A 14,537-nucleotide genomic window follows, 5' to 3' on the forward strand; every position below is an offset into this window, starting at 1 on the left:
AGCCAAGAGCTCACCGAGCTCAAGGAGCCGGGTTTCTGCAGAGCGGCCTGGCGGAGGGTGGCAGGCCCCAGGCCTGTGCATCTCCAAGCTCAGGCCTGGCACGCTGCTGCTTCCACAGGCCCACCACGATGTGAGGGACCCTGCGGTGGCCTTGGGGGGCCGAGGGCTGTCACGGCCATGGGCCAGCAATCAAAGTGACGGCGGGAGGTGTGGCTCAGATGGTAGAGCACCAGCCTGAGCCAGGGGTAGCATGTCAGCCCGGAGTTCAAGCCCTGGCACCAATACAAAACAAACGGAAACGCCTTTGGACAACCACTTGAAGGTGATAAAGAAAAAACGTCAAGGGGAACACTAAAAAAAAAGCCTTCTTTCCAATGACTGAAACGCAATGTTATCTTCTTTTTGAGAATTAAAAAGAAATCAACTCTATTATCTGTCTCCGCTCCTGTGACTCCTTTTTTATTTTTATTTTTTCTGTCTTGAAGCTGCAACCCCAGAACCCGGGAGGCTTTTCCCCTTTTCTTCCCGGTGAGGACACTGGAGGAAGGGGAGGTGAGCGGGGCTGTGACACAGTGGAGGTGAGTAATGGATGGTGCGGATGAGACAAACCCCAGACAATGCGTTTCCCGCAGGGCTCAGCTGCGTCCAAGATAAATACCCCTCTGCCACCCGAACACATGATTAACTTTCCCGCCACGCGGAGGCCAGGCAAGGGGCCCTTCCGAGCCACGCAGATAATAGCAGATCCCATGATACCCTTACAAACCCCCTTTCCTGAACTTGCCCCGTGCAGACCCGCCTGCCCAGAAAGGATCAGAAATACCTACCTCCAGCCCAGCCCTGAGAAGAACCGAAAAGCACCAAGTGTAAAGAAATAGGCACTTGGCTAACTCCCTGTCCCCCCCACCCCACCGTCAACCCTTGTTCTCCTGGGGATCTCTTCAGAAACTGAGCAGGGATGAGCAATCTTGGTCTGATGTCATCCAACAGTTTTCTGGATCTTTTTAAATGACAGAACTTCATTGAACAGAAGAGAATGCACAACAGGACTCAAATCCCAAGAAGGCAGCTGGTGGTTCCCGCCTATGATCCTAGCTACTCACAAGGCTAAGATCTGAGGATTGCAGTTCAAAGCCAGCCCTGGCAGGCAAACCCAAGAGTCACAGCTCTAATTGACCAGCAACAAGCCACAAGTGCAGAAGTGGTTCAGGTTTAGAGAGCCAGCCTTGAGCAAGAAAGCTAAAGGAGTACGTGAGGTCTAAAGTTTAAGCCCCAGTACTAGCACAAAAACAAACAAAACACACACACACAAAGGGTTTCACTGAAAAATTGTGAATAAGGGTGGATTTGCAGGGAAGGTTTCCTGCCTTGCATGAGACCAGGGCTTCTGTAGGGACAGTGCTTTCCATCTACTGCCATTAACGATGTAAATGACTTGGCTCTTGAAGGACCAGGACAACTGAAAACGCATGGCCGTGCGCACACACACACACACACACACACACACAGAGTATCAGCTGTGATGACTCACACCGGTAGTTGCAGTTACTCAAGAGGATCAATGTTCAAGGCCAAAAAGTTCCCAAGACCCCTTCTCAAACCACAGGCGCGTGCAGAGGTGTGTGCCTGCTGTCCCAGTTCCAAAGGGGTGTAGTTCCAGGCCAGACTGGGCAAAAAAAAAGCTGGAGAGACTCCATCTCCATTGAAGACGACCTGGTGCTATGGCTTATTCCAGGGAAGGCATGCAGTGTCAATAAGCCCGGCCTCAGCAAAATCTATCTCAAAAATACCCAGAGCCAAGAGAACTCGGAGGTATGGCTCAAGCGGTAGAGTCCCTGCCTCAAAAGCACAAAGTCCTGAGTTCAAACTCTAGTACTGCTTAAGAAAAGGTATCTTCTAATTCAACACAGTAAGGATAACTAGGATTGAATTATCCTAAGATCTAATTTTGAATTCTTACATGGAAATTTGTATTTGAAGTCGGATAGGAGTTCAAAGAAGAGAGATTAGGAACAAAGGAGCTAGCCCAAGAAGGAGAAACCGAAATGTTCTGGTTTGTTTGAACACATCAGAGCACAAATAGCACTCAGCCTAGCAGACACAGCGTGCAGGGTGAGAGACAAGAATGGCTGACACTCAGTATTCTTAGGAGAAACAGTAACAACCGAGGCTAGCTTGTAAGGGGTTTCAGACTGACAAAATCAGGGTTGCGTTAGATGCTAGAGAACCCCCTGTCCGGAATCAAGGAGTTTGCTCACCAGGGGAAGAACATGGGATTTAATTACGGATCTGACTGACACCCACAAGTCCCAACTAGAGAAATCCTAGCTGCTCAGGAGGTTGAGATCTGGAGGATCAATATTTTCAAGCCAGGCAGAAAAGCCCTCAAGACCCCATCTCCAAAACAGTCAGCAAAAGGCAGTGCTGAAGGCATGAGTCGAGCAATAGAGCATTAGTTGAGCCAAGCATGTGACTCTTGAGATCAAGCTAGATATGAAGGAAGGAAAGAAGGAAGGGAGGGAGGAAGGGAGAGAAGGAGGGATCTAAATCATTGTAGGCCTGCATTCTCACAAGGAGAAGGGGGAGTGAGAGAGGGCTGTGTGGAGAGGAAGCTCTGTGAGGGAGCTGCAGGTGGAGGGGATTACTCTGAGGATGCAGATTAGCCAAGGCAGCAGGCCACCTCTGGCTGGGTTTTAAGGACTCGGAGAGAATGGGGATGAAATAGTGAGTTAGGAAAACTGGTCATCAGACAGGGATGGGCAAGAAGACAAGAATGGAAATAATTAGAGCAATACTAACAGAAGGGAGAATGAAGCCTTGCATGGATGGCCCCACCTGTAACCCTCGCTGTATGGGAGGGAAATTAGATGAGGAAGGCGGTTCAAGACAGTCTGTGAGACTCTCATCTCCAATTAACCTCCAAAAAAGCCAGGAGGGGAGCTGTGGTTCAGGTGTTAAAGCGCTAACCTTGAGCAAAAAAGCTCAGAGACAGCGTCCAAACCCTGAATTCAAACCCCAGGACTATCACAACGGATAGATAGGTAGGTAGGTAGGTAGGTAGGTAGGTAGGTAGGTAGATGGATAGAGTATACTTCTATACTAGAATGGTAGGAGCACTAACTGGAAAATCAAGTGGTACATATTACATACACATTAACGAAATAAAACAGTAAAATCACTCACATGGGTAATTTTTCATGAGGTATCTCTAGTTATTAAAACAATTGCAGCGCTGTGACAATAATTTACAGTCCTCAAAAATTAAATGTTGGTAAAAGATAAAAAAGTATGCATTTCTCGCCATTAGTGAATGGCCCTGTCTCTGAGCTTAGTTATCCTTTCGCATTTCTGTGTCTACCTATGTGTCTATCTATGACTTTTAGCAAACAGCTTAGGGAGGGACGGGGGAAGGACAAAGGGGTGACATGATCAAGACGCACTGCATTTGCGAGTGACACACTGAATGAAACCCTCTGCACAAGTGCGTAAAGACCATCAAAATAAGCTTTAAAAAGGAAAACAGAGCCTAGAACTGAGCCATCCGTCATGACCGGGCTGAGCCAGAGTCTCTTCTTCCTAGGTCCCCGGCCCTTGAAAATGAGCTCGTGGGTGTGATGCTTGCCAGGAACATGTAGGTTGAATTCCATTCGTGGTCATGTGATTCCCCTGCCCGCTCTGGTTTGGTTTTGTTTTTAGTAAAGAATATGAAGTACACACTTGGGTAAAACAGGGTCTGATCTTTATTCTTTCTGACCCTCTAATTTCTAAAACAATACACTGCAAATAGCACGTACATCAGAGTTACATACATAAGCAATCTTTTTTTTTTTTTTTTGTCAGTCCTGGGGCCTGAACTCTGGGCCTGAGCGCTGTCCCTCAGCTCTTCAATTCAAGGCTAGTGCTCTACCACTTGAGCCACAGAGCCACTTCCAGCTTTTTTCTTTTTTGGTTATGTGGTGCTGAGGAATCAAACCCAGGGCCTCATGCATGCAAGGCAAACACTCTACCACTGAGCCACCTTCCCAGCTCCTCTATAAGCAATCTTAACAGTAAGCCAACCTGCTCAGAAATCACACTCAACAGAGTGAAAGGTCATTTTCAAAGGAAATCTATGTCACAACAAAGAACCCATGCAGATTGGGTACTAGTGGCTCACACCCATAATCCCAGCTACTCAGGAGGCTGAGATCTGAGGATTGTAGTTTGAAGCCAGCCTGGGCAAGAAAGTCTGTGAGGTTCTTGTCTCTAATTAAGCACCAAAATTCTGAAAGTGGGGCTGTGGTTCAAGTGGCAAAGCACCAGCCTTGAGTGAAAAAGCTAAGATCCTGAGTTAAAGCCCCAGTGCCAGTACCAAAAATGCTCTTAGCACCACAGACTGGAGTCTTTGCACGCATTACACATGTCACATACAGAAAAGAGAGGGAAAAAAACAAAATACAAAGTTTACCTTTTTGTGCAAGGCATGAAATTCACTGTACCTCTTCTCCACAAAATGTTTTCTTCCATTCATGAATACTTCTATCTTAAACACCTAAAACAAAATTAAAGCGAGATTAATTCTACTGGTTCAGAACCTTCCACTGTCTGATGGGGTAAGTTTGTGACCATGATATATTTCATCGCTCTAATTACAGCAGCTGATTCTCCCCAACCCCGAAGGCTCAGGAGACCTTGGCCCAACAGCGCTGATTAATGAGCACTGGAACCAAATGAATGAGCATGCCGGACGGGGTGTGGATGGGAGAGACGGTAGAGCAGCCCCGGTCCAGAGTGAACGCCTGCACGGGCCCTCACTGCGGCGATTTCAATCCAGGTAGCCCCGTGTCATCTGCCCGGCAATCATGCAAATACGACAGCAGCTAGGTTAATTTCCCCTAACCTGCATATTCATCTCTAGTCACCGCTGGGCTGATGGGGTAGTTTGCAACACAGAGGACCTGGAGTAAGGCTCATTTTCCCCCAGTGACATGAGTGACAGCTTGAGTCTCTACCTCCAGGAGGTTGAAAGGCCACATGAAAGGGCTCTAATTAGTAGGCACTAACATGACATTTTCTTGATTCTTGGGGTTAGTGGGTCAAGACTGGGAAGAGGGGATGAGAAATATTGTGAAATGCTCATGAAAATATAATGTTTGGGTCGGGTCAGGGGAAGCTTAGCAGGTGCTCTGTTGTTGCAAGCGCTGATATGTGATCCAGTGCTGCTGAGAATTTGTAAATAGCACAATGAACGGAAAAGTACTGGATTATTTGCTAAACTGAATTTCTTGTGTGCCCCCACCCACTGCTACTAGGAGAGCAGAGAGGTGTGTGTGTGTGTGTGTGAAGAGAGAGAGGGAGAGACAGAGACAGAGAGAGATTTGATTACTTGAGTTGGGGTCTGTAACTACGCTGATCTGTAACTTGATATGAAGCCTTACAGATCTGCCTCACTGTGCTTTTCTTTTTGTGTGTGTGTGTGCTGGTCCTAAGGCTTGAACTCAATGCTGTCCCTGAGGTTTGCTTTCTTTTGCTCAATTGAGCCACAACTCCATTTTCAGGTTTTTGGGTGGTTAACTAGAGGTAGACTTTCCTGTCTGGGCTGGCTTTGAACCTTGATCTTCAGCTCTCAGCCTCCTGAGTAGCAAGCATTACCAGTTCATTGGTGTCCTAATGTTCTGTTTTATTGTCCTTTTAGAAAAGAAAAGAAAAAAAAAACAATTGTAGATAAAGATGATAGAACATCAAAGTGGAGAAAACGTGGTTACTCTGCATAAGAACTACTACCAAATAGAGCAAAGGAAACAATTTCACTACGAGAATAGATCCCTCTGGCTAATCATTCCTGTCTTATACATAAATATAACTATAGCAGAAGACCAGAAATCATCATCAAACATAAAGCCTATTTGTATATTTATACTTCTTTAAATTACAAACACTCCACTTCAAGCCTCAGTTTTAAATCAGTAGGGAACATTTATCAATTTAATCAATGTTTTTATATTGCTTTAAAAAAATCTACTTTTCATTGGTGTATTAATGAAAAATATTTTCTTCTGAAAATATATACAGTGGAAAGCTATGAAGTGAGTTCTTCTGATCAACATATACTATATGACCTGAGCAATGGTGGTTCACATCTGTAATCCTAGCTACTCAGGAGGCTGAGATCGGAGGATACGGTTCAAAGCCAGCCCGGGCAGGAAAGTGTGTATGACTCATCTCCAACGAACCACAGAAAAGCAGAAGTGGCGCTGTGGCTCACAGAAGTAGAGCACTAGTCTTGAGTGAAAGAGCTCAAGGATAGTGTGCCCAGGCCCTGAGTTAAAGCCTCATGACCACCCCCCCCTCACTCTCTCTGTCTCCCTCCCTTCTCTCTCTCTCTCTCCCTCCCTCTCTCTGTCTCTCTCCCTCTCCCTCTCTCTCCATAGATAGATAGATGGATAGATAGATAGATGGATAGATAGATAGATGGATAGATATAGAGAGATATCACACACACACATCTCAACTATTTTTGAGGAGAAAAAAGTTTACTAATTCTTCTTCTTCAAGACCCTAGCCAGAAATGGAATCAGGCAAACAGAGACGCACCGGATGCAGCCCAGCCTGGCCATGGGCTGGACGTGGCTGGGGAATGGGCTACAGAGCCTCCCTTTGGTGTCAGGGCCTCATCCTTTCAACCAGCACCAGGGAACAATGAAAGCGGCGTCCATCTCCTTAGCTGAATGGGAAATACGTCCGAGGTCTGGCGTCGTGAGGCTGCATCCCAAAGCCAGCACTTTAACTGGCAGGTTTGCCGCAGAATCCAGAAGAGGAAGAGAATGGCTAGAGAGGCTCAGACTCCAGGGCGCTCCTCCACTGCCCTTAGAAACCCACAATTTTAAGTCGAGTCATTTATTTACTTTTTGGGCTGGGGCTGGAGCTTGAACTCAGAGCCTCTTACTTTCACTTGGCTTTTTTGCTCCAGTTTGGCACGCTACAACTTGACTACTTCCAGCTTTGGGCGACAGGGGTCTCTCAGACTTTCCTGCGAGGACTGTCTTCAGGCTGCAATCCTCAGATCTCAGCCTCTGGATTAGCGGCAATTACAGGTGTGAACCAATGGAGCCCAGCGTACAAATTTGAATTCTTAAGGAACTATTTACACAGAAATGTAAATGTAAATAGAGAGACAAAGGGGGAACCAATGCAGCAGTGGTACTCACTAGACACTATGTTGCAAATAATGAACTACACAATTTGTGTGTAGGGATGGGAGAAAAAACGAGGGAGAGTGAGGGAAGGGTGACATTGTCCAAAAAGAAATACACTCATTACCTGACTGTAACCCTCTGACTGTAACCTGACTGTAACCAAACTGTAAACCCTCTGTACATCACCATTATAGTAACATCAAAAATGATTTAAAAAAGAAAATACTTAGCCTGGTGCCGGTGGCTCATGCCTATAATCCTAGCTACTCAGAAGGCTGAGATCTGAGGACTGTGGTTCAAAGCCAGCCTGGGCAAAGAAAGTCTGCTCTTATCTCCAATGAACCACCAGAAAATCAGAAGTGGCGCTGTGGTTCAAGCAGCAGAGCATTTGCTTTGAGCTGAAGAGCTCAGAGACAGCACCCAGGCCCAGAGTTCAAGTCCCATGACAGACAAAAAAGAAAATATTTACCAAGGTTTTGCTCTCCTGGAATATGCTTGGAGGCAAAATGATGAGATTCATTTACTCTGATCTTTTCATCACCTACCCCATGGCTTGACCTAGCTCAAGTTGTCTCTGGTCTATCACCGAAGTAACATGATGAGCCCTGTCCCCGAAGGGTTTTACACTCGAGTACCGAGGCAGCAAAGGACGAATGTAGAAAATAAACAGGAGCATGAGTGCAGAGGAGGAGGAGGGAGCCGGGTACGAGAACTGGCGCACGGGGGGGGGGGGGGGGGGGGGTGGCGGCCTCCATGCAAGGCCCAGCACACAGCATGCAGAAGACTGATGCAGTGGGAAATGGCGTCTGAGCACAGCCCACAGGTCTCTTGTGTTCCCTAATTTAAGTTAAGCCACTTAAAAACACACACACACACACACACACACACATACACACACACACACACACACACACACTGCGCAGCTGGGCAGCTTTAAATACTAAGTTTATTTATCAAAAAAGTTTACAATTTTGAGTATCAGACCAATTATGTCTTCTTCCAGATCTAGACAATGGAAGCCTCCCCTGGAGAAAGGCGGGCGTTCAGGGCGAGGCCAGGCATGCTTCACCAGCAGCAGCTTTGGGAGCAGCCTTTCTGAGCCCAAATGGAAGGGGCTGGAGAGAGAGGAAAAGGCCACTCCAAGAGCCCTTGTATTGATTTCTTTTACCCCAAACAGAGAGACTTCCCAGTTAATAGGATATATCATAATCACGTAATTTGTCTGACTGCTTTAAAAGAACAATGAATTCAAGAAAAGCTGTTCACTGGCAAAAATATAACTACTTTGCAGAGGGTTTTTGTTTTGTTCGTTGTTGTTCTTATGGGCTGCTTTTCCTTGGTAATATGACACATGTGTTCTCCATAGAGAAAGTGGAAATGGTCCCAGGAGCCTGTGCCAAGTCTAAAGTAGCTGACATTGAAAACTCACGCTGCCCTAGCACAGGCCGGACGGCTGTCCATTCGGCCTTCCCTCTAGAATTAATGTCTTAGAAATTCACAGGAAAATCACCTGTGAAAATCAGGTATGACCTCCCCCCCTTTCTATCACACACACACACACACACACACACACACACACACACACACACAGAGTGTGCATAAACAGAGCGTAACTGAATCTTGGGGCATGTGTTCCCCATGATGAGTGATGCACAGACTTGCACTTTTTGATGAAGTAAAAAAGGTCACAGAATAGCGAATTAATGCCTCCAAAAGTGATTAGTATTTCGTCATTTCTTGTATGTATGTATGTACGTATGCATGCATGCATGTATGTATATGCTAGCACTAGCACTGGAATTCTAGGCCCGGGCACTGCCCCTTAGCTTTTTCTGCTCAAGGCTGATGCTGTATCCCTTGGGCCACAGCTCTACTTCCAGCTTTTTGCTGACAGACTTCACTGCCCAGACTGCCTTCAAACCATAATCTTCAGCTCTGAGCTTTCTGAGCAGCTAAGCTGCTGGTGTGAAGAACAGTGCTGGGTCCCCATTCCTTCTTAATGTCCAAAGCGTTCAAATGTCCAAAGCGTTCAAATGTCCAGAGTGGCTGCTGAAGATTTACAGACTAAGCTTTACAACATCATTCCAACATGAACACAAAACCACTTCTACCCTACAGAGGCAGGCTGCTTGTTGCTCAGAGATAAAGTCCACCAAATTCAAATAGAGCTGATGGGGGGGGAAGAAAAGGTCCATGAGACCTACTAAGGAATTACTCTGAAGATACGTACGAAGAATAGAAATGGAGCTGTGTGTCTGTGGCTCAGACCTGCACGCCTAGCTACTCAGGTGGCTGAAATTTGCTGATTGAGATTCAAAACCAGCCTGGGCAGACAAATCCAAGGGACTCTTAACCAGTAAAAAAAGCTATAAGTGGAGGAGTTGCTCAAGTGGCAGAATTCCAGCCTTGAACAAAAAAGCTAAGGGATAACACTCAGTTCCTAAATTTAATCCCCAGAACAGACATACAAAGCAAGCAAGCAAGCAAACAAATATAAAATAAAGACCAAAAGAGACTACCAACTTGACTTCTCTAGTTTCTGGATATTTCCTTTTGCTTCATCCTCCTACCAAATACTGTAAGCAAACAGACTTAGCCAATGAGTATTATTAAAAGATTCGGTTCAGCCAGGTGCAGGTGATTTACACCTGTCATCCCAGCTACTCAGAAGGCTGAGATCTGAGGATTGTGGTTCAAAGTCAGCCCAGGCAGGAAAGTCCATGAGACTCTTAGCTCCAATTTACCACCAAAAAGCTGTAAGTGGAGCTGTGGCTCAAGTGGTAGAGCACCATTGAACTAAAAAAGCAGCACCCAGGCCCTGAGTTCAAGTCCCAGCCCCAGCACACACATGCACACACACACACACACACACACAAACCCACAAAACAACAAAACCCTTCAGATCCCTGATGTGACACACAAAACCAGGCCCAGATAACGGTCTTCTCCTCGAATTGTTGGAAGCTTGTGATAAAACTGCACACAGGAAACTGGGCGCCAGTGGCTCACGCCTGTCATCCTAGCTATTCGGAAGCTGAGATCTGAGGATCACAGTTCAAAGCCAGCCCAAGCAGGAACGTCCCTGAGACTCTTAACTCCAATGAACCACCTGAAAACCGGAAGTGGCACTGTGGCTCAAGTGGTAGAGCTCTTGCCTTGAGCTGAAGAGCTGAGGGACAGCGCCCAGGCCCAAGCCCTAGGACCGACCAAAAAACAAAACAAAACAAAAACCCCAACTGCACACAGGAAGTGTTTGTTGAGCCCTGATATATATGTAGTCTAAGGCCAGGGTCTGACCTGAAGAGACACTGGGGCTTAGCGAGCCTACTTGGCTTTGTTTTGGCTACGAAGAAAAAATACATTTCCTCTGACAGATGAGGAAAATCAGAGTGGTTATTTTATCCAATTAAAATTATGATATCAACTATTTCCTAATACCAAAGCAACACTCACTTAATCTACTATTGGAATCTCTCTCAAAACATTTCCTGTGATACAATGAACCTAAAATGATCAACTTTCTGGCCCGATCAACACTGTAGAACTTCTCTGGCTTCTGTCTGATTGCAACACATGACCCCCAAATGAGTTCGGTACTTTTGCTTATTCAAAGATATTCCCACTTCATTAACAAAATTCTTTATTTTCTACTTCTTTGTTAGCACCTAGGAGAAATTCCAGGCTTGAACAGATTCAAATGACTCGGATCTAAATCAGCACGGGGCTCTCCTGTGTCAGCAGGCAAATTTCCATGAAATCTCTTAGAGTTTCTCTGCTTCCATGCAAGGCGGACGCCACCACCCATCAGGTCCAGGTCTACCTCTTTGTACCAACAGTCCAAAACAGTTTTCCTGATCTGTTTCAACTTGAAGTGTTGTCAATATATGGATTGTCTTGCTTTCTAATTCAGTGAAAAATCTAGTTTTCCATTAGTCTCTGCCTCTCTAATTTTCAATACAGCTTTACTAAATGTAATTATTAAAGGCAGATTCAAGAAAGCAATTACTGAGCTACGGGTTTGTATCTCTGAGGTCTTAATAAATGGCCAAACGTTGTACTTACCCTAAGAGGATGAAATACATTTTTCTATAGATTAGACCTACATGCCCTACACTTTGTATACGGGAGACACAGATTAAAAACAGTGCATTAGGCACTGCCCCTTAAATCACAAGTTTTAACCCTCTTTACACTTTATTCAAAGGCGGTGCAGGCAGGTAACAGAGCTGGAAACCACACTGCAGATAGTCTGCGTTCTGCTCTTCCTCCCAGGCCCTCTGGTGTGGGCAGATCTTGCGAATCTCCTTTCTCCTTTCAAGTCAAATACATCAGAATGTTAAAACCGCCGCTCATCACACCCTGTGTCCGCTCTAACAGTCTGTGAAATATGGATTGCTTTCCTAATCCATGCTACACTTGGTTCTAGATCTGGAGTAGAGTAAGATGTACAAATTCTGATGAACAGTTTCAGCAGATTTCAAACTAGGTAAAGAAGCCCGGCACTGGTGGCTTACACCTGTAAAATTACTCAGGAGGTCGAGATCTGAGGAGCCCAGTTCAAAGCCAACTGGGGCAGAATAGTCTGTGTGACCCTATCTCCAATTAACCACCAAAGAGCTGGAGGTGGGTGTGTGGCTCAAGTGGTAGAGCATCGGCTTTGAGTTGAAAAGCTGAGGGAGAGTACCCAGACCCTGAGTTCAAGCCCCAGTACTGGCACAAAATAAATAAACGGGGGAGGGGGGGGAATAAACAGTAAAAAAAAAAAAAAGATCAACAGGATCAATGACAAAGCAATACAAGAAAGTTCTATCCCAATGATATAAACCAAATTATCTTTCTACAAAGTCCTACAGCTTGGGTGATTGTGCTCATTCCAGGGTTACAATTTAGCTCTCTAGCTGAAGCCAAGGAGCAGACTCTTCATGATACAGCTGCTTGACGCTGGTCTGGGGCAAACAAGGAACTGAGTGAAGCCACTGCCGCCTGCTGCCACAGACTCAGCTGGAACCCTGCGGATTCCTGAGTGGAAGCCTAACTCTAATGTGACTCCAGCTAGAGACGGAGCCTTGAAGGAGATAATGGGGGGTAGGCAAGGTGACAGGACAGGTGTCCTCAGAGGGAAGAGAGACCAGGGATCTAGCCTTTCCTGGGTGCTGAGGGAAGGCAATGTGAGCACACAGAGGGTGAGTGCACAAGAAAGGCCCGACGGGAACCCGCGGAGAGGGCATCCTGATCGTGGACCTCTGGTCCCCACAAGAGTGGGAAAGGCCTGTTTGTGGTCAGGTGTTAAAGACTCACACCTGTAATCCTAGCTACCGTGGAGGCTGAGATCCAGAGGATAACAGAAGTCAACCCAGGGCAGCAAAGTCGCTAAGACTCCATCTCCACAAGAGCCAGCCAAATGCAAGGCTAGAGGTCTGACTCCCGTGCTAGACCACAAACAAGCAGGCTAAGCAAGCATAAGGCCCTGAGTTCAAAACCCAGTACTGGCGGGGAGGGGCGGGGGAGGGATGAGTTTCTGAAAGTCTGCAGATTAGTGGTGTCCTCCTGGGCAGATAATGGCTTTCTTTAAGATCAGTTAACAGAAACGGCTATAGAAGCCTTCATTCCTGTTTCCTTTTCTCTTCCCACAGTCTTCACTGCTTATGCAACGTCTCTGGGTTAGTCAGCCTCCTTCAAAACAGCCCCCGCCACTTTCCTGGAACACCAGGAAAGCACTGGCAGCTCTTCACTTTCTTACTTTTATTGACCTGATGTGTGAGCAATGGAGCTTCATGATTTCTAGATTCTGTGCTAATACATTCTGGGCAGAGTCATTCTTACACTGTACCTAAAATTTCAGGATGAGCAAATCACCACCATCACCATTTGAAGACAAATCTGCAACCTGAAAACCTACCACAATGGTTTTCTTCAAGCTCTTTTTTTTTTGTTTTTTTGGTCAATTGTGGGGCTTGAACTCTGGGCCTGGGCGCTGTCCCTCAGCTCTTCAGCTCAAGACTATTGTTCTACCACTCGAGCCACAGCACCACTTCAGCCTTTTTTGTTTATGTGGTGCTGAGGAATCAAACCCAGGGCCTCATGCATATGAGGCAAGCACTCTACCACTGAGCCACCTTCCCAGCCCCCTTTCTTTTTTTGTGTGTGCTAGTCATGGGCTTGAACTGAGGGCCAGGGAGCTGACCCTGAGCTTTTTTGCTCAAGGTTAGCATCGCTTGAGCCACAGCTGCACTTTTGGCTTTTTTTTTTTTTTTTTTTGGTGCTTAATTAGTGGTAAAAGTCTCAGACTTTTCTGCCTGGACTGACTTTGAACCTCATTCCTCAGATGTCAGCCTCCTGATTGGCTAGATTTATAGGCACAAGCCACCAGCACCCAGCTAAACCTTGTTTTTTAAATGTCTTACAACTAACTGAAAGCAAGAGAACTAAAGAGATATGTAATGAAGCCAGCAAACGGGCAGCATGCTTATCTTCTACAGAGACGTTAAAAACCTACGTAGTTGGTACACAGCAAATCACCAGAGCTCAGCTCTGTAGGCTGTGGGCACAGGTGACTGATACACGGGCAAAGTGCTGTGGGTTTGTCCTCATTCTGACAATGGCCACGCGCGTCCTCTCACTTCTCACGCTGGCTACTTGGTGTATTTTGCGAGCAGGGAGCAGAGGGGCCCGTGGTTCGCCCCATGTGACCGAGGCTGTGCGGGCAGGGACAGAGGAGAGCCTGGAAAGGAAGAGGCCCACCCCCGCGTCCAGGCTGGGCCTCCTGGAGGGGGGCGGGCGAGGCCGGAGCCACAGATGATTGATGAAGGGCGACACTGATCAAGATGCGTCCTATTCCTAAAGTGACATCTGAATTAAAACTCTTTGTGCCACTACTTAATAATTTAAAAAATATTAAGAACAAAACTCCACTTTGAAGATTTTGTGGCAGATGCTCTACTTTAGCATATTGTAATGATACGTGAATTAAAAAGTAGACTCCTCCTATGATCATTAGAAAACTGGGTCTTCAAATGGTATGAAAGAAGCTAGACAGTGGACATTTTCAAAATGGCTGGACGGTTGCACACCTGTAATCCCAGCACCGAAAGCTGAGGTGCAGGGGCAGGTACTGGAGCTCATGCTTGTATTCCGGAGTCTGAGGTCTGAGGACCATGGTGCCAGGCTAGCCCAGGCAGGCAAGCCCATGAGACTCTTATCTCCAATAAACTATGCAAAGGGGGAAGAAAGCCAGAAGTGGAGCTCCAGTGGTAGGAGCGGTAGCCTTGAGCAAAAGAAGCTCAGGGACACTGCCCAGGCCCTGAGGTTAAGCCTCAGGACCAGCACAGCACAAGGAAGGAAGGAAGGAAGGAAGGAAGGAAG

General features: G+C 46.4%; 1 protein-coding gene across 2 annotated transcripts in view; it reads right to left on the reverse strand.

Annotated features, from left to right (window-relative positions):
* The window catches only part of Snx24 (sorting nexin 24), a 94,836-nt gene that overhangs the window by 45,636 nt on the left and 34,663 nt on the right, over positions 1 to 14,537 (reverse strand). For both annotated transcript variants that reach the window (XM_013015414.1, XM_013015415.1), the window contains exon 2: positions 4,448 to 4,531. In XM_013015414.1, coding sequence (XP_012870868.1) covers positions 4,448 to 4,531 — 84 coding nt within the window. The remainder of the gene's footprint in view (positions 1 to 4,447; positions 4,532 to 14,537) is intronic.

Source organism: Dipodomys ordii, unplaced genomic scaffold (genome assembly GCF_000151885.1).
Source record: "Dipodomys ordii isolate 6190 unplaced genomic scaffold, Dord_2.0 Scaffold27, whole genome shotgun sequence".
NCBI classification, from domain to species: Eukaryota; Metazoa; Chordata; class Mammalia; order Rodentia; family Heteromyidae; genus Dipodomys; species Dipodomys ordii.